Here is a 27399-nt window from a genome sequence, read left to right as displayed (position 1 = left end):
CCAAGAAGCAGGAGTGGGTTGGTAGGGGAGCAGGGTGGGGGAAGGGTATAGGGAACTTTTGGGATAGCATTTGAAATGTATATAAAGAAAATATCTAATAAAAAATAAATAGAAAAAAAAAGAGAAGTATGTTTTCAGAAAGAAAACACCTGTGAAAGAAAAACAGGCTCCTGTCTGGAGTGGATACAGGCAAGAGATAATGGGAGAAAAAAAAAGCAATATGACTCCCACACTCAAAACAAGCAGCATTTAAGTTCAAGACCACAAGAGACGAATATAAAGTTAATGTCTGTAAAGACTGGAGCCTGTTAATTTTGTGGAATTTCTAAGACATCTGACGATTAAAGATTTGGGTTCAGTGATACATATGGGTTAGGGCTTTTGAGAAAGAGATCTGTGCTGGAAGTAAAATATCTAGCGTCATCAGTACCAGTGTGATGTTGAAACACACTGCTTAGATTACATACAAGTTTTACACTCTTAAGTTTCTCAGTGCCTTTTCTAGCATACTCAACACTCACATAGTAAATATCTAGTGGGGAGAATACAGTTCTGTGCAATAAACATGTGGGCCATGGGGCACAAAATCCTTTAGGACCTGCAGGGCTTGAATGAGCATGCTCAAAGGTAAGGAAGCTGAAATAAGAGGGCAATGGAGTATATAACAATCACAATGCAAGTAAACCACCACGGAGAGAATCGCACAGACACCAGCTCTATAAATACCAGCCTGAAAGAAGAACATATCAACTGAAGCGCGTCTAAGGACATAAGCAATGTCTAATACCCAGTTTTGGGAGGTTGGGGAATGTTGGAGTCCTTCACTTGGCAGGGTCTGACGTCACAGCCAGAAGTGCTGTCCTCTGGTGGGCTTCGGGAAGAGAAAGCTGGCCCTTGGGCTGTGCCCGTGGCTGAGTCTTTTCATGGTTCCACATCCTGTGTGCAGAAACCATTTGTAGTTCCTGTGGCCCAGTTAATGTACTCCATAAATTTCACAGGTATCAAGAAATAGTTTCAGCCTGCAAACCACAAGAGCACTTCCCGGTCTCAGGTTATTTTAGACACAGCACACTTTGCCCGTGAGTTTATTTTGAGAGTCACCATTTAACCAATGAACCCCCTTGCACAAGGAAAGAAGGTGCCTTCGATACTGTCTCCTTTGTGGGTTCTGACAGCTCCTGGGAGCTAGGGCGCATCTGAGTTGCTGTGAGAACTTTGCTAGTGAGAACCTGATAAGTATCACAAATGAACAAGGAAAGGAAGACTACGTTCTCCGTTTTTAAAAAATTATTTTCTTATTTTCATTTTGTTTATTTCCATAGTGTAGTACAGACAGTTGTGAGCTGCCATGTGGGTGTTGGGAATTGAACCCAGGTCGTCTGGAAGAGGAGCCAGTACTCTTAACCACTGAGCTACCTTAGGTTAAATCACCATTTGAATTCCACTGGCAAGAAATGGCCAAAGGTGCTCCTGGAGTCTCAGGCCTAAAAGCAGCATTTTGTTGGTTCTGTGTCTGTGGATAATACACAAAAGCCTCCAGCCAGAACACGGAGGTGCGGACGGAGGGGTGATGACACTCTTTTTAAATCTGGAGAATCATACAGTGAAACTGTGCACCGATGCGTATTAGCAGAAGAAAAATGACCACTGTTGAAACTCATTCTAAACAAATGTATTAAAATATAAAAGCAGCAGTACAATTTTATACTTACTGTCTTAGTCAGGGTTTCTATTCCTGCACAAACATCATACCAAGAAGCAAGTTGGGGAGGTAAGGGTTTATTTGGCTTACACTTCCATAGTGCTGTTCATCACCAAGGAAGTCAGGACTGGAAAAGCAGGAGCTGATGCAGAGGCCGTAGAGGGATGTTCTTTACTGGCTTGCTTCCCCTGGCTTGCTCAGCCTGCTCTCTTATAGAACCCAAGACTACCAGCCCAGAGATGGTCCCACCCACAAGGGGCCTTTTCCCCTTGATCACTAATTGAGAAAATGCCCCACAGCTGGATCTCATGGAGGCACTTCCTCAAATGAAGCTCCTTGCTCTGTGATAACTCCAGCTGTGTCAAGTTGACACAAAACCAGCCAGTACACTTACTTATATTGATAATCGAGATATTTAAAAGACAATCCGAGCACAGTTGCTGTTCGTACATCTTCAAGAGTTTTAACCAACAAACTCTCTGCTTGTGATATCATTTTGCTGCTATGTTTCTGAAAAGGTCATTTTTATTCAAAAAATTTTCATGAAAATTTGGATTTTCCAAAAAAACATATGAAATTAAAATATTGAAACACTGAATACAGGTCATAACATTTCATTTAAAAAATACTTAAGGAACTATGAGAAAGACTCTGCTAAACTGAGAACATTCTCAACTTTAACTTTTTATACTGTGAGATATAATTTCCCTCTTCTCTCTTCCCCTCCCCTTCCCTCCTCTACTCCCCTTCCTCCCCTTCTCTCTCCCTCCCTTCCTCCCTCCCTTTCTCCCTCCCTCCCTTCCTTGATTTGGGAAACAAGTCCATGGCTAATGCACACTATAAGAGTATTTGAGTTTAAGTTATTTTATGTAATTTTTTAGGGAATGTTGAATATTTTTCCTTCATTCAAATTCATTCTTTATTCAAAAAAAATTATGAGCCTGAACTCATCAAACAAATTGTATCAATTTGTGGCCTTTTGAGTCGTGTACCCAATATAGATATTGAAGATGATTTAATATTTAGAATACAATTGCAATTATCTTTATACTATTGCCAATTTTCTACCATCAATAGAATGAATTTTCTTTTAAAGTTGTTATTAAACTTACTTACTTGTTTGGGGGGGGCGAACATCCCTGTCATGATGCACATATTTTGGTCACTGGGCAACTTGGTAAGCTGCTCCGTTCAGTCCACCGTGTGAGCCGTTGGGATCCAGTGTAGGTCCTCGAGTGTGGCAGCAAGAGCCTTGACTTGCTTATTCATGGCAGAAACTCTGATGGAGTGAATTTCCAGTCTCTTACTGAATTTACTTTAAAAACTAGTTTGAATCATAGTAACTGTCGTAGTTTGACCAAAGTATGTCTTATAAAGGACAACATTTAATTGGGGCTGGCTTACAGGTTCAGAGGGTCAGTCCATTATCATCAAAGCAGGAGCATAGCAGCATCCAGGCAGGTATGGTGCTGGAGAAGGAGCTGAGAGTTCCACATTTTCATCTGGAGGCTTCTAAGAGAAAACTGGCTTCCAGGCAGCTAGGATGAGGGTCTTAAAGCCCACACCCACAGTGGCATACTTCCTCCAACAAGGCCACACCACCATAGTGCCCCTCCCTGGGCCAGCCACATTTTCAACCCACCACAGTTGAAGCACTGATAAAACAATGCAAAGCAGGTACCCTTTAAATGGCTACAACTTATTTTCTCTTGGTGGAGGCAGCACAGTAACAGAGAAGAACACACACACATATCCTCCCCACATGTACACACATACACACACATGCACACACATACCCCACACAAATGGACACACACATACACGCATGGACACACACGCTCATACCCCCCACATGTGCACATACACAGACACAAACATGAATACACATACCCCACACACATGGACATACACACATGCACACACATACACACAACCCCCCAACATGCACACATACACACAAACATACTCACATATACATGTATACACACAAGCACACGTGCTATGTGTGTTTGTCCTGTGAAAGTTAATTTGAAAGATTTGTCATTTGATCTAGGTAAAGGATCTGACTGGAGAGAATGCTGTAATAGCATCTTATGCCACCCTGTCACTGGAAATCCAAGGCCTCTCTGTCTTGTCACATCTTAAAGCCCATATGATAGGATTAGACATTGGAATGCCCAGGAGGTGATAGGTCCTGAGGTTCTACCATTACAGATGACATTAATAGATTTATGCAAAGCCCATGGCTAGCCAGGCCTTTCTTCCATGTGAGGTGAGAGCAAGATGTGCCATCTGCGATGAGCGGTCCCTTGACGCTGAAGGTACTGCTACCTCAGAGCATCAGAAGTGTGAGACGAATTCTCCTATTTGTGAGCTCCACTGTCTGTGTCACCAGCGTTCTCAGAAGGGGAGTAACTGAGAGGATATTAAATGGTATTTATGAAAGGGGCTTTCAGGCTGTGGTCCCAGCAGTGCAACAATGGCTGTTTCCAGAAAGAAAGGTCAAGAATGCCACAGTCAATCAGTCCATGAGGCTGAATGTCTCAGCAGTCTCAACAGGGTGCTGGAGTCCCAAGGAATTCCCAGTCCCTGTTGGAACCCTGAAGAATTAGTCTCTAACACCAGTGGAGGAGAGCCTCCCGTAAAGCTGAGGGCAAGCAGGCAAAAGGCAAATGCCTCCTCCGTCTTTTAAGTGGGCTGCCGCTAGAAGGTGTGGCCCAGATTTAGGGTATGTTGGCAACCTCAAAGGATCCAACCAAGGGACTCCCTCATAGGCACACCCAGCTGCTGGGGTTTTAATTGATTCTAGATGTGGTCAAGCTGACAACCAAAGTTAACCCCACATTGTCTAACTACTAAGTAGCCTAACTAAGGCACGCAGGTGTGTGTACCACCATCCCTCCAAGATGTAGCTGGTCTTGTGAGACAGATCTTGGATCTTTTCCTTCAATATTGCCATCCTGACTTCCAGACATACTGTCTTGAGCCTGAAGGAGTTGTTCTCCCTTCCCTTTGCTCTGTGAGCTTGTGAACGGGTTCAAAAATGCAGAACTGAGTTTGGCAGACGCAGTAACAGTTCACATCGGTGAAAGTGGGACTTTGTCTTCTTTGGTCATGAAAGCTAGATATTTGAAGGCACTGGAAAAACAGAGGTTTTCGTTTGTGTTTTTCTTCTGTGTGGTTTTAAAATGAAGCTTGAGCTTTAGAGCAGAGTTTGGTTGGAGCAGGTGATATACTAGAATATTTAAGATCCATCAATGGTGCTTCATCGTTACTGCCTGGGAGGTGACACAGTGGATCCACCCTTGGCACCTCAATAATGTGTTAATACGATTAAGAACATTTTAAATATTAAAGGGAAGGAGGTGAGAAAAATATTAAAATAAATAATTCTCCCTCTGGAGAAAAAAATAATCCCCGCAGATGGTGTGTGAGATTGTGAGGAGATAAAACTGATAAATGTTGAGAATAAAACTTGCCCAGGGTTATGTGTGCACCCACAAGTGTTTACATAAATTTACACAGAGAGACAAGCATAGACTTATGGCTTCATATGACTGGCTTAAGTGTCAGGAACATAGTAACAGATGTCCACACATTCCTTTAACCTGCTGACCTGGTAATAGTAGAGGTGGGTCAGCAGCCTGCTGTTATAGTTATATGACACGGGTTATAGCTGTAGCTATAACTGTTATCGTTATACGACACTGGTTATAGTTCTTCAGCAAATACTCCAGAAACTAGTCAGAGTCTTTCTAAAGATGTGCTCCCGTTTTTATCTCCATAGAGAAAGGGGAAAACATCAAGATTTCATGGCCATGAGTCAAAGATGACTTAATAGGAAAGGGAACCCTTGAGACACCAGTCTGCCTGTGCAGCAGCAACAGTGGCAGTCTGCAGGTGTGTTTGTTAGGTCACTGCCAGTGACAATGTAGGGACTGCAGAGAATGGGGACTTGTAGTGCCTGCAGGGTCAAAGGGAGGGGGAGACAATTTCTGAAGATGGAAATTTAATACAATCTATTGTGTGCTTGTTCACATGCTGGAAACCCAGACAAGTGGGTTTCTGTCTGGGCCTCCTGGAGGGAGGGCTTTGCAGGGAGCTCCTAACTCTGGAAGACCCCAGAACTATGTTGCCAGACCACATACTCATTTCTGAAGTCAGAGAGTCTTGAGCTGGAAGCAGGTACCTGGAGATGTTTTTGTCACACCAACACCGTATCAGGGATAAGGAGGCAAACCATGGTGGCCACAGCTACCTTCTGCCAACCTGAAATGTGGAGGATGGCACCAATCACTGTGGCACAGAAAAATCACACATCTTCTGCCAGATTGGCTTGCCATCCAATGAATGGCAGGAGCTGGCTACCACCCTAGCTCTGCCTGGCAAGGCTTTCCTGGGCCTCTACAGGACCCGTTGGAATCCAGAGTGCTTGCTACTAATGAATGAGGATTTGTCATTTAACTTTGAAGTCTCTTTCACACAAGAATGTTATGCAGAAGGGTCAAATAATATCCAGTGATCCAACTGGTAATATCCCACACAACAGGCAAGATTGTCATTCTGTTGGGGAAAGGAGATTGTAAGAGGCACCTGTCCTCAACGTTGATTAGAAACACCCTGTGGGCTTTTAAGAAAACAGGAACTGAACATTGTTTCATTAGAAACCATGACCAGCTTATTCATGTTGAAAGTCAGACATCTATATAACGTATCTGGATTTTAACATGACTTCTCACTACTCTTTTATGTTATGAGGTAAACTTCAGAAACATGGTCAAGGCAGTGAGGTGGTTAAATTAAATTATAGCTAATGGGAAGACCAGAAGTTGCTAATTAGTATATGGATTTCTAATTGTCACACACTATAAAAAACATATTTTATTCTGTGTTGCATAATAAACCCAGTAGGGACACTGCTTTTAAGACTAGTACTCAGTGCTGTTTATAAGCCGAGACACTACAGCTACGGTCCTTCACTCTTAGAGCAAGCAAGGGATATTGTTACTTCTGATGGGAATGGGAAGAGACTGACAGGAGAGAGAGTGTGCAATGTCTTCTCCTGAGTATACACTAGAGTGCAGCAGGGCTGCCATCCTTCACAAAAACTTCATTGAGGAAGGGCTACCAGAGGAAGGGAGAGTGCAATATGGTGTCAAGAGAACCTAACCAGTGAGTCACCTATGGAGAAATGCAGGCGTTGGTGTTTCCTCAGTTATTCCTCAGAACCACTGTGTTTGGCCCACTGTCTGCAGGACCAGGTCAATATTTCAGGGATTTACTCATGGTGAATCTTTCCTCTGTAAAGACAGATACAGTTAGTGAAGAGCGAGAGGTTCACCAGCCAAACTGGCCAAATATGGAGACCATATTCTTAGGCATCACCAGCAAGTGAGGCCGCTGAGCTGCAGCATTGACCTCAGAGGACAGCATCAGCTAAGGAGAACGACCAGTGTCCTAGCCGGTCATGGGGCCTGACTGTCGCCATCAGGATGAGTCAGCTGCCTAGATGACTGCAACTCCACACTGACCTCAGAGGTCACGTGCTGTCACCGGACGTGCCGTCATGAGTTACTCTTGACTACTAACTATCATATTTCTTTTCATCTATTTATTTTAGAGATTTGAAAATCTTAACTAACTTATATTTGGCTGAAGATTTTCAGGCTTTCTTTGAAGTGAGTGGCCAGTTCCTGCTGCTACCATCACGGACCTTGAGAAGTAAATTCAAAGCTTGTATTTACGAGCCTGTAAATACAAAAACCCGTAAAGCTTGTAGTTTGTGTGCAAGGTGCCAGGGCACTCTCCACCTTACCTCTACTTTCATTGGTGGGATAAACGTAACAAGTCCCAGCGGTGGGGTACAAATTCTAAAACATGTAAGAAGATGGTGAGAAAAAGTAGTCATAACTTCTCCATTTATTAACTCTGTGTGTGATAGAGGCCAGGGGACAACTTGCTGGAGTTGGGTTTCTCTTCCCACCGTGTGGGTCTCAGGATTCAAACTGGAGTCATTAGGCTTTGCAGCAAGCCCCTTCACCCGCTGAGCCATCTTAGCAGCCCATGGGTTCTCTTTCTGTTTTAAAGTAGCATGGTACAAAGTGGGTCCATAGATGACATCCTCAGAGAGACCAGGGCAGACAGCCGAATTTTCGACTGTGTGATAGGACCACGGAGTGAGCACGAAGTGTGGGAAAGCGCTGATAGCCCTACCCCAGATTTCCCTGACATCCAGAGTACCATTGCTTTATTCAGCTCAGGACCACATGTGCTGAGAATACTGAGAGACTGAAGTACTTTCAGAGGAAACAGCCCAGATGGAGATGGGACTTGAAACTACGTACAGACACATGGTATGAAGATGCTGGTGATATTTAGATGAAGAAAGAACAGGCTTTGTGGGAAGCAGGGGCGGCTGACTTTCTGAGTATTTACTTGGCCCTTTGAAGGATTTCAGACTAGTGGTTAGTCATAACAAAAGGGAATAGTTTCTATAAGCTGGCATGGCCAACTGCTTTCAAGGTAACCATAGAGAGACGACTGTCTTTGTTGGAATCATGGCCTTGCTACTCTTTTCTTTATCCCTTTCTTTTTTTTAATTACGTATTTTCTTATTTTACATTTCAAATGCTATCCCAAAAGCGCCCCCCCCCCATACCCTCCCACTAACAGAATGAGCTGGCTTGCTCCCAGTGAGCTTGACTTTGAAGGGACACAGGCAGAGAGAAAACAAGCTTTTGATGGAGATAGTTTAGAGAAAAACCAATTCTAAGTAGAGTTTAATAAGGTCTATTAGTTTTGAATATGACCTGGCCAGCTCCCAATAACCAAGGCAGAGTCCTATGGGTTTTTTAAAAATCAGCTCTAGGACAATTACAGGGCGGGGTATTACTCCTGAGTCTATTTTCCTATTCACAAGACTGCTTGCCAGCTGCATTACCCACATACTTGCTGTTGGAATCCTGCTCAGATTACATCTGCTGCAGCAGTTCATCCTGGGGCTGCATTTCGCTCGGACACATGCTACTGCTCCATCCCATCTAATGGAGACCTCCTGCTCTCTCCATCTTCCTCCTCCTTCACTCTCCTTTGTCCTTCACTGTCCTACCTCTTCCTCCTTGTGTCCCGACTTTTGACCACCCCCAGCCTGGTCACTCAAACTCTACCTCTCTCTATTCTCCCTGGTAATTGGCTGTGGCCATTTTTATTTAGCCAACAGTTTTAAATGAGGGACAAGGTTTATACAACAAAGCCTGGTGTATGTAGGAATTTGCTCCTCCTAGAGCAACAAGATCTTGGGGTACAGAATTTAACATTTGACTACATAGAAACACCAGACCAACCCCCAACAACTAAAGATTAAATGAAGGGGTGTACTAGGCAAAATATAAAGCTTCGTCCAAGTTACCCCATGAGTCCCTCATTAGCATAGATGTCCCTCACATCATTATAGAAAGTCACACTCTTTGTCTTCTGACTCAATAGTTTGACCCCTAAGTGGTTAACAGCACTGCAAATTTAACAAATCGGTTTTAGGAATTCTGGTTCACTTATTTATCCTGCAAACCGACACAAGCCAGCAAACCCCAAAGTGCCTGGCATGCAATACAAACACGTTATGGGTAAATCATGAGATACAGAAGCAAGAAGGCCCTGGAACGTTCTCATTTGACTATGTGAGGCATAGTCTATGACATTAGATTGCTTTTTACAAGCGTGATAATTTATTGTTAGCTGGCTTGAGGGCTGCATATGTTAGTAGCATCTACTTCTCTCTTGGCATGTAACGGTGGTTATGTGTGGTACAGGAGTGTCTTCCAATGATGTATCTCATCTTGAGCCTTCATGAGTGCACTCTCATGACTGATCAGCTAATGTGTTCATGGCTTTTGCCATGAGACTATAAAAACTGGACCTTGTCCGTGGGGAAAGAGCAGATATACATGTAAAATAACCAAAGAACCTGCAGTCTATCTCAGATAAAGACTACCTATATATCCTATTGACAGATGAGAAATTCAAGCTCAGATAAATGGAATAACTTACCATAGGGTGGGCCCTATGGGAAATTTGAGCGCTTGGCTTTCATATCCCAATCTCCAGCTCAATGGTGTCATTTGAAGCTGTACCCTGGCAATGTCCCACCCTTTTTCCTTCCCCTTCCCCATCCTGTTCCCTTCCCTCCTTCCCTTCCCATCTTCTTCCAGCCATGCCTGCCTTTCCTTGTGACTTTATTAACATGTATCTTAGAAGCATCCAGATGTGATTCATAGAGCTATCTTCTTTGTCCATACTGTGTTCTGAAGTCGGACTCCCTTTTGAATCTTGACAGTGCTGCGTATGACGCTGTCCTCGACAGAAATGTGGCCATTAAGAAGCTCAGCAGACCCTTCCAGAACCAAACTCACGCCAAGAGGGCTTACCGGGAGCTGGTCCTCATGAAGTGTGTGAACCATAAAAACGTGAGTCTCTGTGTGGGAGGTTGTGAGACGAGAGGAAGACAGCAACTGCTCTGTGGCGGCAGGCTTGCTTTGCCAGCTCTGTCTCCTAAGGTTGTTGGTTTTGCTCATGTGCTGAATTTGGTTTTACTGTCCCCATGGTAGCTTCCTGCTTTAAAAAATTACCCAAAAGCCATATGGCATTGAGGAGATGAATGTGACTGAGATGTCCCTATTATGAAATTAACCTTATTTGGTTATCATGATCAGAATTAACCCAGGAGCCTCATGCTTTCCAATCAAACTGAAGTCCCCAAACAAATGAAACACTCCCAAAAGCCTCATAGGGCAAAACATTTCCTTATGTTTTGGGTTCATAAGAAATGAGGGAAGATTTATGTCACCATTTTGTCTCCTGTGTGCTTTAGTTAGTCAGGCTGAAGCTTCAGATGTTGAAGGCCCCTCCCTGCTGTGTGAGCATCTTGCTTTGGAAGAGGGAGTCAGCACACACAGGAGAAGCAATGGGAGCAGGGCCATCCAGAGACCTTGCTCAGTGTACCTGAGTGGAGGTGGCCATTGCTTCAGAGTCCAATCTTAATTAATGTCAGGCGAGGACCTCAGTCTGTGTGTCCTGGGTCCTCTTAGTGAGGAGAAAGCCAAGAAAATTCTTTAACTTTATGATGACAATTCTTAATAATTATTACACGTTTATTAGGCACATTTTCACACAAATATGCAATAATAAAATTATACTTTTATAGATAGACTTAAAAATAACTATGATCACATCTTCCCACTTAGCCCTAAAGTATAAACAAACCTAGAATATATGAAGTTATCAATATATTTTGTAAATGAGATTGTATCATATGGCAAACCGTCTACCAGAGCAGTAAGCAGCAAATTATGCTTGGCTGAATGGTATTTGTGATAAAGCAACAGTGTGCCTCTTTTATTCCGTTGCTCTACTCCAAAGAAAGAAAGAAAGCTGGATATGATAGGAAAAACGATTCTCAAAAGTCACACTGTACAAAAGCAACAAGGTCTCTCAGTTTGCGATGCCCTGGTCACGTGACCAGGGAGGGGGACTTGGATGTCAGGAAGGAGAGTGAAACAAACCCATCACAGCAAAAGCTGATGGGTACAGGGGATGAACAGCTGGGAAGAACATTTGCGATATGTGAACTTCTACCTATTTACTCCAGAGCCTGTGGAGGTCTGGAAAGATCTTATGGGGAAATTCCCCGCTGCTTGGTCAACTTGAGAGACATGTTCTCCCTGGTGTGGTTTGGATAGGTTGTTTCACCTGTGCTGTCCAAAGCTTCCTATGTTGAAAGATTGGTCTTCAGTCTTGTCATGTGAGAGGTGGCCAGCCAGGCCTTCCAGAAGGGGATCTAAGAGGAGTTGCTTAGGACAAAGGGAGACATGTATTTAGAAGGGATGAGCATAGCTTTCGAGGGCGCTCTGGGATTCCATGAGAATGTCTTGTAAAAGTGAGCCCAATCACTTGTCCGGCTTCCTGCTTCAAGGTATGATTGTTCCCTCATGGGCATCTCCAGAACCAAGCTCAGGCTGGCACCAGACCTTGGAACTCCCAGGACAATGACTAAACAACCTTGCCATAAAGTTACTCCACTGTCAGCACTGCCTTCTAGAAGGAGAAAACACTTGAGACCTTCCTCTGATGTTGATTGCAATGTCCCCGCATATCCGGGGTTTTTGAGAGCCACCCCTCAAGAAAAACAAAGACTTCCAAATTTCTCTGACAACTTAGAGACAACATCAAACCCACTATATCCTCCTTTTATGTTTGTGTATGTGAATATATGCATATGAGCTTATTCAAACCATTTTTAACAAAGAGAAAGCTCACCTACAACCAGCTGTAATTCTTCATTAATGCTCCACACAAAGGGAAAGGCTATTTAAACTGGGAATTCTGTTAACCCTTTGAAAAGCAAAGAAAAACAACGAATTGATCTCATTAAAATTATTTTTAAAAAATTATTATTTTATTTATTTACATCCCTAATGTTGCCCCCTCCTGGTCCCCTGTTGCAGAATTATTCCCCCCTTTTCACCTCCCCTTCACCTCTGAGAGGGGGCCACCCCCATGCCCAGGTATCCCCCATCTCTGGGGCATCAAGTCTCTATAGGATTAGGCACATCCTTTCCCACTGAGGTCAGACAAAGCAGCCCTCTACTACAATTGTGCCAGGGGCCTTGGACCTGCCCCTGTATGCTCTTTGGTTGGCAGCGCAGTCTCTGGGAGCTTCCAGGGGTTCAAGTCATTTGACACTGTTGGTCTAATAATAGGAAAATCCATTTAGAAAAAGAAAACCCAATTCCAGGAAGTGATTGTTGTTATGGCAAGGTCATGACAAATGCTGACTCATGGCTGTGCCTCACCAGACTTTGAAATAAAACAACTGAATCAGATTCCTGCTGGGAAACACTATTCAGAAGTGGAAGTGTCTGCGATGATCTCTTCTGGAACTGAACTGTGTGTTGGGCGCTTGCCTAGTGGGCTCAGCACTGGACAGCAACACAGGAGCTTTTAGCTGGGACGTTAGGGGATATGGAGAGATGACTCAGTGGGTAAGAACATGGAAAGCTCTTCCTTCTGAAAGAGATAGGTTAAATTCCCAGAATTCCCAGCACCTGCATGGTCACTCGTGGCCACCTAGTTCCGAGGAATCCGAGGTCTTTGGCTTCTGAGGGCAGAGTGCACAAACATACGCTCAAGCAAGAAGTTATAAAATGAGTGCCTAGGAGAATGGGAAATAAGAACACAGAAGAAGGAATAGATCACGATGCCCTTCAGGCTCCACTTCCCAGCTTGTAGCAGTGTGATTGGCCTGAGACCATAGCTGATGGATCCTGAGAGGGGAAGCAGGGGGATGGGGACAGGGCAGACCAGAAGCAGGGGTCTGGGACAGGGCAGGCCAGAGGCTAAGAGAGAGTAGGTCACAGTGAGCGTGGGGAGAACAGACTCTCCAGAGGCAGCTTCAGAGAGACAGTCCATTTTAATGGGGGAACAAAGGCTATTTAAACCTTTGCGGGGTGAGAAGAGGCTATCAGTGTGAGTGTACATCATTGGCCAGGGCCAGTGTGCTGGGGATGCCTCATTTGCATACAGAGTAATTTCAGGTGCTGCTGGACATGACCTTATAAGGAGAAAGGAAGTTTAATCTGGCTATGAGGATATGGGATAGTAGATCTCCTCCAGTGGGGTAAAGGAAATGCAGGCCCAGGGTAGAGAGGGGAGCAATGCTATTCTTGCTAATCTCAGGATGAGATTTCTGGGATTAGGACATACCTCGAGCCCACTCTTGCTCCATGTCTGCTTTCTACAGCTCTACAGGCGCCCCCCCGCCCCCCATATCATGGGAAACTGATATTGAAAGCAACCTGTAATCTTGCTTGATGATGCCACAAGATGATGAAAGTTAGCCTTAGTCAATCCTTATGTGGTGTGTATGTGTGAGAGTGTGTGAGTGCATGTGTGTATGTAACTGTGTATGGTCCAACTTTTCTAAAACAAAAAAAGAAACCTCTCTGCAATGAAACATTACTTTATGAGATGTCTTTGATGTGTGGGAAATAGATGATGATCACGTGACGGATGCACTACATACACGAATCAAGTGGCAACTTGACCTGTCATCCAGCACTCAGAATAGCAGACACTTAGAAGTTTAACACAAACATTGGGTGCCTACGTGCCTTTTATAAAATATTTTATCCAAGCAACAATGAAAAAAATTATAGCAATGACTCAGTTTTCAGTTTTTTATGGTTGTATTGTTTTAAGCATGTTGTGTGTGAGTGCTAACTATGTGCTTTCCGAAAAGCCACTGAATTTGTTTGTGCCCTGAAGTTATTTAGATCTCAAATGAAGTTTTTGGTAAAGTGGATTTCTATTCATAGCTACATTTTAAGTAGATGATTCCCCTTGTTTATCTTTTTATTTTCCACTCATACATTAATGTATAACATGGAAATGGGAAGACCTGTGGGGTTATTTATACATATAATTTACATGGACTTGTGCCAAATTTCATTTCTCAGGTTGACTTATCTTATCACCTAATTCACCAAAGTCACTCTAAACTAAACAGAACTGAATTTAGCCAACTTTTCAACCTGCATTTTGCAGAATTTTTCATCATTACTGTGCACACGGTTCATCCTACCCCACTCCCGCCCCAGTACTGACTGGGACATTGATTGAAGTAGTATTTGATTGGCATATAGAAATAAAAGAAAGTTTCAATGCCAAAAGCAAAGTATGACTTAGAGTGTGACTTTGCATTGGGAGGAGCAAGGGCACCTTGTGATGGTTTGTGAGGAATCCCTTGCCTTTCTCTCCCAGTGTCTTCACCACTCCGTGAATTAATCACCTCGAGGCCTGTGTGCATCACAGAATCCCGAGAAGCAGTGCAGTACACAGGTCTCTTCTAGTTTTGCTCTGCCTCAGAACTGATACTATGACTTCATTAGGAACACGAAGACAGGTTTTATGCGCTTTCTGATCACACTTTTCTGTTCTCAGAAGCAGTCCAGAGACGTTCCCAGCCTCTCCTATTTCCATGGTGGCTTTACTGAGTGTCTCACAGTAAGAATGAATACATTCATTCATACTTCAAAAATAACTAACGTTCTATTATCTTTTTTCTTTGTCTCTTTCCTGCTCTCTCTTCCAGATTATTAGCTTATTAAATGTTTTTACACCCCAGAAAACACTGGAGGAGTTCCAAGATGTGTAAGTAAATGAACGAAGGTAATGAAGGACAGTTGAGCCCAGCATTCACTTAGACAACTCCAGGGGAAAGGGAAAAAAAGAAAAAGAAATAGCAGTGAAATCCTGGATGAAATTCCCTGCCAAGATCAAAGGGACCTGAGGGGCAGGACCCAGAGCCTGATGCAGTATGTAGTGAAGATGCTACTGTGGTGGATGTGACCTTCTGAAGGGCACTCCTGCTTCTGTCTGGTCCATATGCTTTTTGTTCCACACTCTCAGTAGAGCAGGGAAGTAAGAAAGCCTTATTGAATATTTGCTCATCAATTTTATGAGATTCTGGCATGGCTCAATTCATTTTATGAAATATTAATAAAAGACAGGCTGCAGGTGGTTTTTTTGGGGGGGGGAGATGAGAGGGGTTTGAGACAGGGTTTCTCTGTATAGTCCTGGCTGTCCTGGAACTCACTCTGTAGACCAGGCTGGCCTTGAACTCAGAAATCCACCTGCCTCTGCCTCTGCCTCCCGAGTGCAGGGATTAAAGGTGTGTGCCACCACTGCCCGGCTCAGGCTGCAGTTTTCTTCATTATTTTGATCTGTCTTTGTGATGTCTTTAATTTCGTGCCAAATCAGTCTGTTTAGAAAGACAGTGCCAAACATACACTTGGGGGCATTAATTCTAGAGCACGTTTCTTCATCCACACAGTTGCAGAGCACATTTAGAGGTGGCTGTCCCTTGGCCATTTCTCATTTGTAATCATAATCCTTAGGAAAGATTTAAAAAATACAAGGGAAAGTGTGATCAATAAAGGTTAGAAAACAGACGATACAAGCCACATACTAATGAACAAGGCAGCTCTTTTCACACTGTAGAGTCACTGCAGCTGTCAATCATAATATACTTTAACATCACGGAGCTTGGAAGTTCAACAAACTTAGATCAAGTACAGGATTCAGGCAGTGACTAAAGGTCATTCTAGAGCAGTGGTTCTCAACCTTCCCAGTGCTGTGACCTTCTAATACAGTTCCTATGTTGTGGTGACCCAGAACTGTGAAATTATTTCCTTTGCTACTTCATAACTGTGATTATGCTACTGTTATGAATCGTAACATAAATCTCTATGCTTTCTGATAGTCTTAGGCAACCCCTGTGGAAGGGTCTTTTTGATCCCAGGTTGAGAATGGCCGCTCTAGACCCTCGGTTCTGCAACTAACATTGCGTATTTACCTTCTAGCTACTTAGTGATGGAACTGATGGACGCCAACTTGTGTCAGGTGATTCAGATGGAGCTGGACCACGAGCGGATGTCTTACTTGCTGTACCAGATGCTGTGTGGCATCAAGCATCTCCACTCCGCTGGGATCATCCACAGGGTGAGCGCTCTTACTCTGGGCTTGCAGTGTGCTGACTGCGGAGGATGGACAGAACGGCTATGGATTACTTTCTCAAGCAGAGTTGATCAAACACCAGGCATTTGGTCATTTCACCGTATAGCTCCCGGCTGAGTGATGTGTAGAGGGGACTTCTGTCTGTGCTCTGGTAGAATCTGAATTTGTATTTTTGTTTACTGAGAGTCAACTTGTGAAGTCCTTTGATGTCAGAAGTCTCATGAGTAGCTGAAGTTAAGACAGCTCATTTCCATGCTTCCTTTGCCATATAAAGGCAGCTGCCCTGATCTGCACCCTTGTCGGGCCTAGTAATGATGCACACCCTAACAGTTTAAACTGTCTGAAAGAAAAACCCAAGAGATGATAACAAATGACATGTTATTTCCCCCAAGACTTCTTCCCAAAGTGAGCCTAAACTGTAAAAAACCAACAAACAAACAAACAAACAAAAAACAGTACAATTCTCCTCTGAACTTAAAATATTGTATAAGAGCATTTTTAGAAATCTAAAACTAATCGTAAACTTGTCACAGAAATCCCATACTTTACACTGGGCCCTGCAGGCAAGCTATTGTGTTGCAAGGCTGCCCTGTTGTTAGAAAGAAATTGTGGTTCCGGTAGATAACCAGCTCACTTTCTTCTGCTGTTCCTATTGTCAGGACTTAAAACCCAGTAACATTGTAGTCAAGTCTGATTGCACACTGAAAATCCTCGACTTCGGACTGGCCAGGACAGCGGGTACAAGCTTCATGATGACTCCGTATGTGGTGACGCGATATTACAGAGCCCCTGAGGTCATCCTGGGCATGGGCTACAAGGAGAACGGTAGGGATGGTTCTGGAACAGCGATGTAGTGGGTTCACGCCTCGGAAATACAGCTGCCAGCATTCATAGTCTAAAATACCAAGCGGAAAACCAGGCGTGAAGACCGCGAAGGGTGTTTCTGAGAAGCAGGCCGGGCTACGGGAACTCTAAAAGGCGCAGGCTAAAAAGAGTTGCAAATAGAGTGTGATTATATAGTCAAATGGCTGTTGATTGGCACCGGGGCCTCAGACAGGGAGAATCACATGGAGAATCGCTGTTAACTGAATTGCCAAGTAGCCCAGATAACTTGTAGAAATTGTGAGACATTTGCTTTAATTCAACATTCGGCTTCTCTGTAGTACCTTAGGTTGATGGCTGTGGTTTTCAGGAAAGACTAGCAAAGAAATTACAGAATCTCGGAACGCCATTCTTCACTATCACTAAATGATTAGTCAAGTTAGTGTCTTTCAAACTATTCAGACTATATGCTTCTTGTTCTTATATCAAATGCTCTGTAAGTATATTTAGGGTAGCAACTATCTAGGAAATCTGAGTAAATTCTAGAAACCATATAAAGGAAAAATACTACATTTCACATTATGTCTTTCACAAGAAAATCTTTCAACATGAACGTGTTGAAAGAAAGATACAGATAAATATCTGAAATTCAAATTGAATTTTGATTGATTAAAATTAGAGGGCTTATAAAGTACTTCTTTGAAAGCCTTGCAATCTATCATTTTGTCTGGAGTGCCTATCACAGAGAGCCGTGTTGAAAGCCATATTTAATGTACTTAGAATTTATAATAGCTTTAAGTTAGATTTGTATATGTGCCCTGAATACCTGTTTTTATATTTTATATATTTAATTCCTAGCAATCTATTTTCATACACTTTATTAAAACAGCTACTATTGTGTTTTTGAGTGTAGTTACGACAGAGTACATTTATGAAAACTCCCTCGCCACTGAAGTTAAAAGAAATGACTTATGTACTTCCAGTCTAGAGACAGCTACTGCCTTTGTATGCATCATGGAGAAAGCTAGCCCCCAGCAGGCCAGGCTCACTTGGATGGTCTCGTCCAGAGCTGTGTTACCTTTGACTTAGATGTTACTGAAGTCCTCATTCTAACTAAAAACCAAGGAGGGTCAGTTAAAGAAAAGTCAAGAGTAGAGGACCGTAGTTACTAATAATGTATTGTGTATTTCAAGGGGAAGATTTTGAATATCCTAACCCAATGAACTGATAAATGTTTGAAGTTTGGGATATGTTAATTTCCCTGATTGCATTTAGCAAGTACCCATCAGTATGATCACCAAGTGTCACAGAAGGTAAAGGACTTCAGGGTGTAAAGAAGCTAGGGATCTGAGGTTACCTGGCCGTGTCCTTAGGCCTTTGTCACACAGACAGAAGGTAGTCAATCCCCTTTCCCTTCCTTATTTAGGCTATAAAACAACAGCAACAGCAAACAAACAAACAAACAAATGAAAAACCCAAGAGAGCCTTCCTCTCTTAGCCTCTCTGTGCAATGGAAGGCTCCCCCCTCACCCCCACCCATGCTGGCTTCCCTCTCAGCTGAAGGTGGTTATCATGCAGAAAAACAGCTTGTTTTGCCTCAGGCATGCCCCTCCTGTGCACCTCACCCTGCCTTCCACCCCTTGGAGCAACTCTGCCTAATGTTTTGTTTCAAAATCCCTTTGTCACTAATAAAAGTGAAACAGAGAGATAAGGTTGGAAAGAGATGCGCGGGTTGACGGATATGACAATAAACACACATACTTGTGCTTTAACACCGTTTGTACATTTCCACTTGTACACGACTCCTTTGTGCACATGCTAAGTGATCATTTTTTCTCAAAATATTTCAGATCGAAATTAATGCTGATGTTTATCTTAAAGGATAAGTTCTGAGTGCAGAAACTACAGTTTCTCACCTGCAAAGCTCATCAACCATCTCCTAGTCTCATGGATTTGGTTGAATGGGCTCTTATTTGGGACAGACAGATGTGGTCTTGTTTCTCCAGGGCACATAACTGAATAAAATAGGAAGTGAATGCAGTCACCCCACAGGGATGAGTCCAGCAAATGTTTTAAAACCGTCTCCGAGATCTTTAGCTGACACCTGCCTGAACATACTGTTAAGGTTCAGTGAACCCCTTCCCTGTCCAAGATCTCCCCAACTCAAGTCAATGAATATGTAGTTTGGGCATCTACACAGTACTCTCTTACATGCAAGGGAGCTCTCACCATAGAGCCTGAGTGACAGCACAGTGTGGATCCTAACTCACACTGGGCCACTTCAGGCAGAATGTGAAAGGTATTTTCCAGTCACCAGAGTCAGTTAACCTTGCTTTCCTCCTCTGTCCTCACGCCCTCTTTCCTGTTCTAGTGGACATATGGTCTGTGGGATGCATCATGGGAGAAATGGTTCGCCACAAAATCCTCTTTCCCGGAAGGGACTGTATCCTTGTACCTTTGGCTGAGGCTGCACCCGTTCTGTTTTCTCTCCTTTTAAACTGGTAACGATTTTACCAGCAGAGTAAAGACAAAAAGCAGAAACTTGGGTAAGTGGGTTGCTTGTCACAACGAGGCAAAGGCTTCTATATTCTCTCACCAGCACTCAGACTGGCCACCACAGGACTTCTCATTAATTTTTCAATAGTCCCTTGCTTCTCAAATCACTCTCTTTCCTATAAGATAAAGCAGGAATGCTATTTTCATAAGTAATAGAGACCATGCAAATCTAAATGAAAACCAAGTAGACACCCAACCAACCAATCAACAACAAAAACATAATTAGCAAAAGAAGCTACTGTTTGTCAATCATTTCCCATCTTCTTTCTACAGCTGTTTATGGTCCACAACGGTTCCCTACTTTCTCTCCCTCACATTCTAAGCATCAGTCTGTGGATTCATATACAGACAGGTTCAGAGAGGGCCTGTGGCAGAGCTTCTGTACCGTGTGAATGTCCATCCTTAGAAATCATGATCATTATTCAAAGTAATAGAGGGCAGGTGACTTTAAGAGGACCTTTGAGGTGATAAGATGGTACATAAGTAGGTAATTGTGGCGCCAAGGAGATTGCTCAGTGCTTAGGGTAAAGTGCTTACTGAACAAGGAGGAGGACCTGAGTTCAAGTCCCCAGCACCCACGTGAAAGCCAAGTGCAAAACCTCACATCTCTAAGTTTAGTTTTGGGCAGACTACCTGCCAGCCAACCTAGCCAGTCAAGGCATCCAGGGTTAGTGAAAGACCTTGACTCAAAACCTAAGGTGGAACACGACTGAAGGGGTCTCCAGACAATGACCTCTGCCCCCACACATTCGAGCACACATACACACACACACACACACATCAAGATGAGACATTGCTTTGCCAGCCAGGTTTCTTAGAGGGTTATGCATACGTGAGAATTACTGAAGCAGATGAGTTTCCTCGGTGACCAGAACTTCACTCTCTAGCTACATCTTGTTCTTACGAAGTGTAGAAAATAAACTTCCCAAGGAGACTATACTATGACAAATGCAGAAGGTCTTGGGAATGCTGGAGCAAATTAAGGTCAACACTGACTGACTTCAATTTTTGTCAGATTTTGTCAACAAGAAATATAGCAGTTAACTCTATTAATCATTTTATTTGAAAATAAGTCCTGGTAAGCAACTCTTTTACTATGAGAGAGAGGTTATAATTTTGTTTCGACATAAAAAGCATTATAGTTCAAAAAGTATGATTCAGTAAGAAATTAATAGGAGATGGGCATGTATGCACTCTGCTGGACATTAGTATGACATTTGCTGAGCCCCAGCATGAACACGAAGTGCTAATGTCTTCTAGTCCTTCAATCATAAAGACCTGTGGGCTGTATGTTGCTTCTCAGCATTTGAAATTATAAATTGAGTTACAAGTGCTGAATGCATACAGTGCATGACGCTGTCGGAGAGACAGGAAACGTAAAATGAACCAGTAATGGCCTCTGAGTGATTATGCACTAGTGGCAATATTTTGAATGAATTGGGGTAAAACATACATTGATGAAATTGATCTTATCTTATTTTTTCTAATAGTGATATTAGCCCATTTTAAATTGCTTGAGCAGTTTGATGAGAGGCTGTGTCAGTTTGATTGGATAGTACTGGTTTGGAGGTTGAGGCAACCCTGTAACATCCTTCTGCCCATAATCCATCTTAGATGGTGTATGCCATTGTCCACAGATACATCTCACATGTGACTAATTAAGAGCTTTGCTTTATATCAAGTTCATATTTGTAGATTGGGGACCAGTTACATAACCGATGTGGCTGTGAACAATGCTATAATCCATATTCATACGTCAATGCACTGATCTTACAAACTAGAATTTATTCTTTGTGCTTTCGCCTTCGGGGTAAAATACATTAAAAACATACAGAGAGGTACCTCTCCATCACTTCTCTGAATGGAGCTGCCATCTGTCTCTGGATCACTTGCTGGTAGAGACAAAAAGACCAGGACTCTTCATCAGCGTAGGACATAGCTGTTGTAGGTCACTTGGCCTCACAGACCAAGGCTGTCCTGTGGGCTGTATATCTCTCCACATACTTCTCAGAGTTCCTCTTCTGTTTTGACAGCTGAGACTCAACAGTGAACATAATTAGAATAACCTTTCTCAATCTAAGTTGACCCTTCAGCAAAACAGCAGCAACCACTTCCTTGATGATATTATGTTTTTCCCGAAAATCTTTCTTCTGGGACCTTTCTTTAATTTCATTTTCTTTTTACAAAAATATTTAGACCCTCAATGAAATTGTACAAAGGTTTGTACATACAGGATACATGTACATACAAAATCTTTATCCTTGATCCATGTGACTGTAGACTTTAATCTCTAATGCAGAGAGTGTAGATTGTAGGGAAGTGTGTGGCTTTCCAAGGAGTGGTCATTACACAGGACACAGGTCTTTGATAGTCAAGCTGACCGCCTTGTGTGACACACGCCGACAGGAACAGTGAATGATGCCCATTTTGTCAGGAACTAACTGAAAACGGAATGGGTGAGAATGTTTCCTTTTGGATCCCAGTTTCTAGTTAAATTTACCTATAGTTAACGATATATTGGTTTTTGAGCTGTGGTGACATAGAAAATAAACCATCCTAAGCAAGGGACAAACATACTCTGTGAATTTTGTATGCAATTGTTTCATTTATCCCTAGATACCACGCTGTCCCTTTATGACTAGGGCTTCCTACTGTTGTTAGAGCAAGATCAAGTAGCTGAAGTGACTCATGGAAACACAGTGGGTAGGCACAGGGTATGGCAACTCCCCAGAAAAGAACCTTAACTATATGTTAATGTAATTGAAATAGCTCTAGGATTTGCTGGAAAGTGTTGTATACATTAATTGAGACCCTCCTTGTCTTCGTCAGGGTTTCTATTCCTGCATAAACATCATGACCAAGAAGCAAGTTGGGGAGGGAAGGAAGTCAGGAAGTCAAGCAGGTCAGAAAGCAGGAGCTGATGCAGAGGCCATGAAGGGATGTTTCTTACTGGCTTGCTTCCCCTGGCTTGCTCAGCCTGCTTTCTTATAGAACCCAGCCCAGGGATGGCACCACCTACAATGGACCCTCCCACCCTTGATCACTGATTGAGAAAATGCCTTTCAGCTGGATCTCATGGAGGCATTTCCTCAAGGGAGGCTCCTTTCTCTGTGATAACTCCAGTTTGTATCAAGTTGACACACAAAACCAGCCAGTACACTCCTACTTCAATATCTGTAGGCTTTCCTGCTCAGGACTGTGAAAACATGCATAAATTATTTAATATTAATAAAAACATTAAAATTGTTCTGACTGGAAACTTATGTAATAATCTGTATTCAACGTTATTTCTCACCTCTCACAAGACTTCCGATTCTGGGTGTAAAGCAAAAATGTAAAATAAAATAAAATAAAATCATAGAACTGTCACGGGGATTTTCACCAGTGCTGAAGTGTCCTCTTAAATCTGTCTTTACATTTTGAGAAACACTGTGAACTTTTCTGGGTGTTTGATGGCCCTGATGACCTCACAGGGTGGTTTACTGAATTAGAACATTGACAAAGTAAATACAATTCTAAACATACAATACGTAGAATGCCAGGGAGATGATGGCCCAGCTGACAAAGCATTTGCCTTGCAAACACAGGAATATGTGCTCAATTGTGAGAACACACCTAAAAAGAGCAGACGTTGCAGAACGTTCCAGGAGTGTGGCCACGGGTCTGCAAGCAGATCCCTGGGGCTCGCTGGCCAGCCAGCCTGGCTTAGTCGCAAACTCCAGACTAGTGAGAGACCATGTCCCTTTCTCTAAAGATGGCAGGTCTAGCCTGAGGAATGGCACCTGAAATTGCTCTTTTTCTCCATGTCCACACATGCTCATACACAGGCATATGTGCCCCTGCCCACCCATGTGCACATGAACATGTATGCAGAATATGTACATAAATAAAAGCATTTGCCTTCCATCCATTAATTTGCTAAATATATGAATGTTCAGATGTTTCTAATTCATTTATCTGAATTGTGCACACCTCACTCAATCTTTACAACACTTAATGATGAAATTGGATCCCATCCCATGCACACGACATTTACAGAGGACAGAGGGAGATCAGGGTTCTCTGCCCTACGTCGGCAGTTTGTCTCCTCCAGCAATGGTTTATGGAGAAGCAGCTTTAGGTCTCTCAGTGTTTCTAGACACTGCATTCCCTCTCCTTCCTTCTATCTGCCCTACGGCCAAGCCTGAAGCACTGTCCTGATTGCCAGAGACACCCACAGCTCCACTGACCTTCCACGAGCCTTCTTTAAGCCTGCTTCTTTTTTTTTTTCTTTAATTGAAAATAAATTTTCTCACAGCATATATTCTGATCACAATTTTCTCTCCCTCATCCCCTCCCAGATCCTCTCTACCTTCCCACCCATCCACCTGTTTGCCTATGCCTTCTTTCTCTCTCTCTTTAGGAAAAAAAGGCAGAAAAAAAAACCCAACCAAATAAAAACCAAACAACAACAACAACAGCATCATCAACAACAAAATGACCAGATGAGAATTAAAAAAACACAACATACACACAGATATACACACACACACATATACATACATACACATACATACACACATACATACACATATACACATACACACATATATACACACGCATACATATAGATACATACTCACACATATACACATACATACATACATTTACACACACACACACACACACACATACACACACACACACACTCATAAAAACAAATTCAGAGACCAGAATATACTAGAAAAAGAGTAAGATTAAAAGTGCCCAAAGTGACACGAGAGAGAAAATATCCAAAAGTACCATGGAGATGGTGTTGTGTTGGCATCCACTGCTGAGCATGGGCCTGCCCTTAGTGTGGTTTGTATCCCAAGTGAGATTCAACTGGAGAACACTAATTCTTCCCTTGTGAGTGGCTGTCAGCTGGAGATAGCTTCTGGTTAGAGATGGGAGCCCAGGTCCACTTCCCTCCCAGCACGGGGATCCCCTCTGACTTAGACTGTGCAGACCCTGTTGTGCTGTCACAGTCTCTGTGAGCTCATATGTGCATTAGTCCTGCTGTGAAGCCTGCTTCTTTTATGTAGATTTCCCCCCCCCCTACTTTTCTTGTTCTCTTTCAAATGGAAGAATCTTTTTTGAGCAAGGACCCTTTTTTCTCTATTTCTTGATCAGAGTTTTCCGGACTTGGCTTCTGCTTGACCTTAGTATATGGTATCCATTTGAAAACTCTAGATATCAATGGAACCATCTCCAACTAACGTTGACAGCCAGAGTAAACACTGCTTGCTTTGCTTCCTGTAAACATGAGGAACGTTAGCTGGCACACGACCTTGCCATGGAGGGATGGTATTAAGGGCCAGGGAAATGTCTCACACAATGAAAAAAGCAAAGAAAGCACTTCCATGTTAACAGAACATCTATAATTTAAAGTTGGCAAGGAGAACTGGAGATGGTCAATGTGAAATGAATAGAAAGCGGAGGTCATGACTGACGTATCTGTGCTGTGCACTGATAGTCACCCTCCTTCACACTTTGAAATGACACGTGTACTTGGCAGTGGGTTTATAATTTATATATTATTATATAATCTATGTATTATATAGTCTTTCATCGTTATCAACAGTGTGAAGAAATGTTGGCTTTAGATACATTTAGAGCACACATTTCTAGAGTCATTCTTTGGTATCTGTAAACATCTGATAATGATGAACATAACTTTGAGAATGAGATTACACTCTTTATTTGAAACTGTTCAATAAGATTCATTTTCACCACTAGTTTTCTTCCTACTCTCTTATATACCTTTGTGTGTGTGTGTGTAAGACAGAGAGAGAGAGAGAGAGAGAGAGAGAGAGAGAGAGAGAGAGAGAGAGAGAGAGAGAAACACACAGAGAGAGAAACAGAGAGAGAGAAACAGAGAGAGAGAAACAGAGAGAGAGAAACAGAGAGAGGCAGAGACACAAAGAGAGGGAGAGACATAGAGAGGAAGAGAGAGACAGAGACAGAGAGAGTCAGAGAGAGAGGGAGAGGAAGAGCACAAAAGGATTCACTACAGAACTGGAGATTCTGGGGATGTGAAGCAGGCAAGTTAGATACACAGACCCAGGATAAAGTGTTCCTAAGTTCTTGACACTGGAGAATTTTACAGTGTGTCTGGTTTGTCTTGAGAACTTCTGTGTGTGGGTCTGAAGTAGGAAGAACACAGGTCTTCTTAGCTTATCGGAGGACATTAGTAATCTTTTATAGTTTACATTGATTTTTAAGACATAGTGCTTTTTAAAGAATTAGCCTCATGGTTAACTTTTAAAATGTAAAATTTCCAGAGAAATGTTGTGCTTTAAAACAAAATTAGTTCTTTCCGTCATTCTTTGAGGTTCTTTGTAAGAAAATTTTATGACAAATGTTGTCTAAATTCTAACCTAAGTGTATTTTCAGAGGTTATGGTGTGACAGTTACATAGTCTCCAAAAGTGGACACATTTTCAGTGTTCTGCCTGGCAGCACAGTTGGTCACCTCCTTATTGTAACAGAGCAGTGGAGACCATAGCTCATAAGAAGGAAAGGGATATTTGGGACAGGTGATGGTTTCAGATGTCTCGGTCTGTGATTAGTGAAGGGGGACAAGAGAAGGAGGACACAGAGACTGTATATATCTATAATTTTAAGGGGATGCCCCCAACAGCCGAACTCTCTTCCACCAAGGTTTCCCCTAGGTGCCAACACTTCCCCTTAGCTCCACCGCGGTTGCTGAGTCTTTAGCAGCTAGTAGTGGAGGTTACATAGAAAATGGCACTCCTATTAGGAGAGTGCAGACATGGCGATTGGGGGTTTCTCTCTTTAGACCGAGGTTAAAGATAAAATATAAAAAGAGGTTATAAAATAAAATAAAATATAATAAGAATAAATATAAAAAGATTAGAGTCAGCTTGATGACTGTATTTTAGCAACATCTGAATTTGCTTAAAATTTCTTTTAAACAAAGTGACACAGTGTCTGGGTATTGGAATTGTAGCTCCATTGGCTCCCTGCCTGTGGGGATGCTGATGGAGGCTAAGTGTGGTAATGTAACCAGAACCATACCCTATCAGCATCCTGTTCAGAGCTCACAGAGGCCCAATACACCTGAGAAAGCAAATGGATGCTCATTTGTGTCACAGACTCATCATCCCTTCTAATATTGTCAAGATTTCATAAGTTGACTTGGTGTATCCTCAATAGGCATTTTCCATCGTTGTACCTAGTGGAGTGAAGGCTTCTCACTCATCACTCCTCCCTGACCAATGAGATTAACTCTAAATCTACCTGTTCTCACTACTGTGACACCTCAACCACCTTCACCTCTTTAAACATTATTTTCATCCTTTAATGTTGCGGCCCGCCCGCGGTCCACAACATGAACGGTTCACTGAGAATGGCAGTTCCCTGCAAAGAGAGGAATCTAGACGGGGCGGAAGAAACAATGGAGTCAAGACAACACTCTGATCAAGACTCAATTTAATATTTCCAGACACTCAGTTTATAAAGGAAGGGGGAGGGAACCCAATTTCCCGCCAAGTAACTCAGGGTCCAGTAGCAGGACGAACACGTGTGTGACTCCAGGCAGCAGAGGCAGGTTCCAGCAGTAGGTAGGCGTGGCAGGACGAATGAGCCGGTAGCTCCACCCTTGAGCAGGCAGGTTCCAGGCTGGGGGAAGGGAGGCCACACTTTAAAATGAGTGTGAGGACTGATTTATAAAATTTGTTACAACACTTGATATTGATTATTAATCCCACT

At 42.8% G+C, this 27399-nt stretch overlaps 1 protein-coding gene across 4 annotated transcripts in view; it reads left to right on the top strand.

The window, feature by feature from the left end:
• Positions 1 to 27399, top strand: part of Mapk10 (mitogen-activated protein kinase 10) — a 313083-nt gene that overhangs the window by 211548 nt on the left and 74136 nt on the right. For all 4 annotated transcript variants that reach the window (XM_085836936.1, XM_021162159.3, XM_021162158.3 and 1 more), the window contains 5 exons: positions 10035 to 10164; positions 14847 to 14905; positions 16117 to 16255; positions 16930 to 17095; positions 19464 to 19535. In XM_085836936.1, coding sequence (XP_085693062.1) covers positions 10035 to 10164; positions 14847 to 14905; positions 16117 to 16255; positions 16930 to 17095; positions 19464 to 19535 — 566 coding nt within the window. The remainder of the gene's footprint in view (positions 1 to 10034; positions 10165 to 14846; positions 14906 to 16116; positions 16256 to 16929; positions 17096 to 19463; positions 19536 to 27399) is intronic.

This window comes from Mus caroli, unplaced genomic scaffold (genome assembly GCF_978045245.1).
Source record: "Mus caroli unplaced genomic scaffold, Mus_caroli_1 scaffold_4, whole genome shotgun sequence".
NCBI lineage: Eukaryota > Metazoa > Chordata > Mammalia > Rodentia > Muridae > Mus > Mus caroli.
Note: the sequence above shows the minus strand (reverse complement) of the source record. Positions and strands in the feature narration are given on the sequence as shown.